Below are 2,888 nucleotides of genomic sequence, written 5' to 3'. Positions count from 1 at the left end.
TAAGTAGGACATGAGAGCACATGCTGGTAGATAGGACACTATACATATTGCCTGAAATTACCTATTTGATGTTTTAGCCAGGACTAGACATAGAAGAAACACAATCCTTTCCTCTCTTGCCATGGTTTCAGTGAACTCTGCCCCCTTGCGGCAGTTATCAGCCCCAAGAGGGAAGGAAGCTCTTACTGGAAAGATTTAAACCTCCCTTACTCCTCATGCCACAGTCCTAGCAAAGCTTCCTCTATCCCCCATTAGCTACTAATTAGTATTTTTAACTCTAAAACAATTTGAGGTGAAGTGTTCAGCATCATTACCTTGTTTGGTCCTAAAACATCCATTTGATAATGCTTATACTTATATGATTCATGTGATTGGTTTTAAAAAGCAAATTCCATAATTCCACAAGAAGCTTAATATTAACCACCCATGGTCTAATTTTAATATAAAAAGATTACAAGAAACAAGTGTGATGCAACATTTAGTGCTATATTATCTGTTTCAGCTAACATGTAAGTTTTTTAAATCCATAGAAGATAATTAGAGGGAGAAACAACCACAAGGCACATATTTCTCTGCCCTTGCACCTTTCAAAAGTTAGTGCCAATGCGAAATCCACACCATACATAAAATGGCAAAAACATGAGCGCACACAGTTACATGAGATTCACCACACTCAACGCAGGATCCCACTTTCCCCTCCCCACCAGCATCTGTGGATAAGTATATCAAGACATGCTGAAAAACAGAAGCTTTCAACTTGCTCCTTCTTTAAACATGTCACAATTAAAACCTGTTAACCCCTTGAAATACTCTGGCTAAGGTTTCCTCTCCAGTTTTGCCAGCTCTGTTTGATTATGACCTGCGTTGCCCTTGTTATTACTGCCTGGATTCCAACAACAGAAGGACACAGCCAATTGTGTCAAATTCCGTGTGGGCTGTTGGCAGTTTTTATCAAACATCCACCAGGGATTAGAGCAAGCCTAAACTAATTTTCACTCTGAGCCAAATACACATTTGATCCCTCAGGTACAAATTAGCCTACCATGCCATCTAGGAAGCTTAATACCCCCAAGATGCATGTTTATAAACTCAGCTCTCGTAGCTCATTTCCCTTCTTCATTTGGACAATAAAAACAAGTCGGGAATAGCAAAAAAGAGACAGGAACATGCATCAAAGCAAATCCATTATCTTCTGGTGTAGCAGAAACAAAGACATTAGAGACACATTTGATTTTCCTATACAAGATGTGGAGCATAACCCTACTAACCAAATCTTCACGTTAATTAGAGATCAATTTGATCCTAGGTGGTTTGCTGTATCCCAAGGATGTGAATATTGACCATTCCTCAAAGCAAGTGGCTTTAGAGAGTCTGCTGTCACCTGGCTTGTAAACATGTTTATTTCTTTCTCAATTCTGAAGTAAGAAAAGTTGTTTCCTTCATTATTCAAGGGAACGTATGCACAGGTTTAACTAAATGTAGTATTTTTTACTAATTAAAAATCTTTTTTTTAAGGCTTCTTTTTAAAAACAGATTTGCAAAATGAACAAGACCACCAACCATGTATTGAAAGCTATAAAGACAGGTGCTGCTTTTTTAAGCCTGTAACTATTTTTTCTGCAGTTACTAAAACTGCATAGTCTGAAAGTTTGGCCAGTCTGACATGCAGTTTTTTCTTTAATACCAGCTCTGTTTTCACTAAATGAACTTAGCTTGAAACATTTTAGCTCCTTTCATGGATACAAATAGATTACAAGCCTTATCACTTAAGTTGTATTTGACTAACCAGATAAGAATTGTACAGGTTTCCTGCCTTCGGGTTGCAATTTCAAGCCATTAACTATCCGTGTAACCAATTTTTTTTTATAGGAAGAAAAAGAGAAGAGAAAGAGTAGTAGAAGAGAGAGTAGAAATTCACTGTTACTAATGAAATTAACATGCCCATAGTTAAAAATACAGTACTGCACATCTCTCTCATATCTGAAGGACTTAGGGAATTATTTTCATGTAAAGTCATTGTGCATATTTTGGAGTTTCTCAGAGTCTATCATTCTCAAAGAAAAAAGCACAGAAATATATAAGGATAGTTTTTCTAGTCTGATACATGGGACTTTTGGCAGCATTGAGATGACAGAAAACAGTAACAAGCAACAGGTTAAACAGGAGCCATATGCATTGCGTATATATACTTTCAGTGGTCCAGGTTAAGTAGTCTGTTCTGTCCAGGAAGTCCACCTTCAAAGACTATTAACCATTTGGCAACAGACACATTAAATAACATTATGAGTCATCTAGTGCAAACTAGTCTGTTATCTTAAACCTCTTCTTTTCTTTAGTTATTTAAGCCACAAAAGGTTTACTAAGTTCCCCACCGTTTTTTCCAATATTGTTACATTCAATCTCTCCTCGCAAGAACAGCATTTCCTCAACAACTAATGAGCTGTTCTACAATCAACATTCATGAGGCTCTCCATTACACAAATCTGGTTCTCATCCTGGTCCTGGAGACCAGGTTCACAATGCCATCTTGAATTTCAGTCTTTTCAGAAGGACAAGGCAAAGATGCCTGCATGGCATCTAACATGTCATTTTTGCCACTCCATACTCCAGGCTGACAACAGTAGGCTCTGCCTTGGAGAGCTCTTCCATATACTCGCTGTACCGGTTGTCTGCTGCGTTGGAGCCCTCTATTGCTCGGATACGGTCATTCCCACTCAAGAGAGGCTGCTCTTTCTTAAAGCACTGGGCTGTTTTAAGGACTGGTGACGTAGGAAGAACAGATTGCAAAGGTTCCTTGGTGAAGGCTGCATCCAGTTCCTTGTTCACATGCCCTAGTTTCTGTGATTAAGAAGAATAATTCAAAGTTATTATGCATTTCATTTCTGTAC

General features: G+C 38.3%; 1 protein-coding gene across 3 annotated transcripts in view; it reads right to left on the bottom strand.

The window, feature by feature from the left end:
* Positions 1-467: 467 nt before the first annotated feature.
* The window catches only part of MTMR6 (myotubularin related protein 6), a 23,586-nt gene continuing 21,165 nt past the window's right edge, over positions 468-2,888 (bottom strand). For all 3 annotated transcript variants that reach the window (XM_044442192.1, XM_044442191.1, XM_044442193.1), the window contains one exon: positions 468-2,838. In XM_044442192.1, coding sequence (XP_044298127.1) covers positions 2,578-2,838 — 261 coding nt within the window. In that variant the 3' untranslated portion in view covers positions 468-2,577. The remainder of the gene's footprint in view (positions 2,839-2,888) is intronic.

Source organism: Varanus komodoensis, unplaced genomic scaffold (genome assembly GCF_004798865.1).
Source record: "Varanus komodoensis strain SLA01 unplaced genomic scaffold, ASM479886v1 scaffold4, whole genome shotgun sequence".
In the NCBI taxonomy this organism is placed as follows: Eukaryota; Metazoa; Chordata; class Lepidosauria; order Squamata; family Varanidae; genus Varanus; species Varanus komodoensis.
Note: the sequence above shows the minus strand (reverse complement) of the source record. Positions and strands in the feature narration are given on the sequence as shown.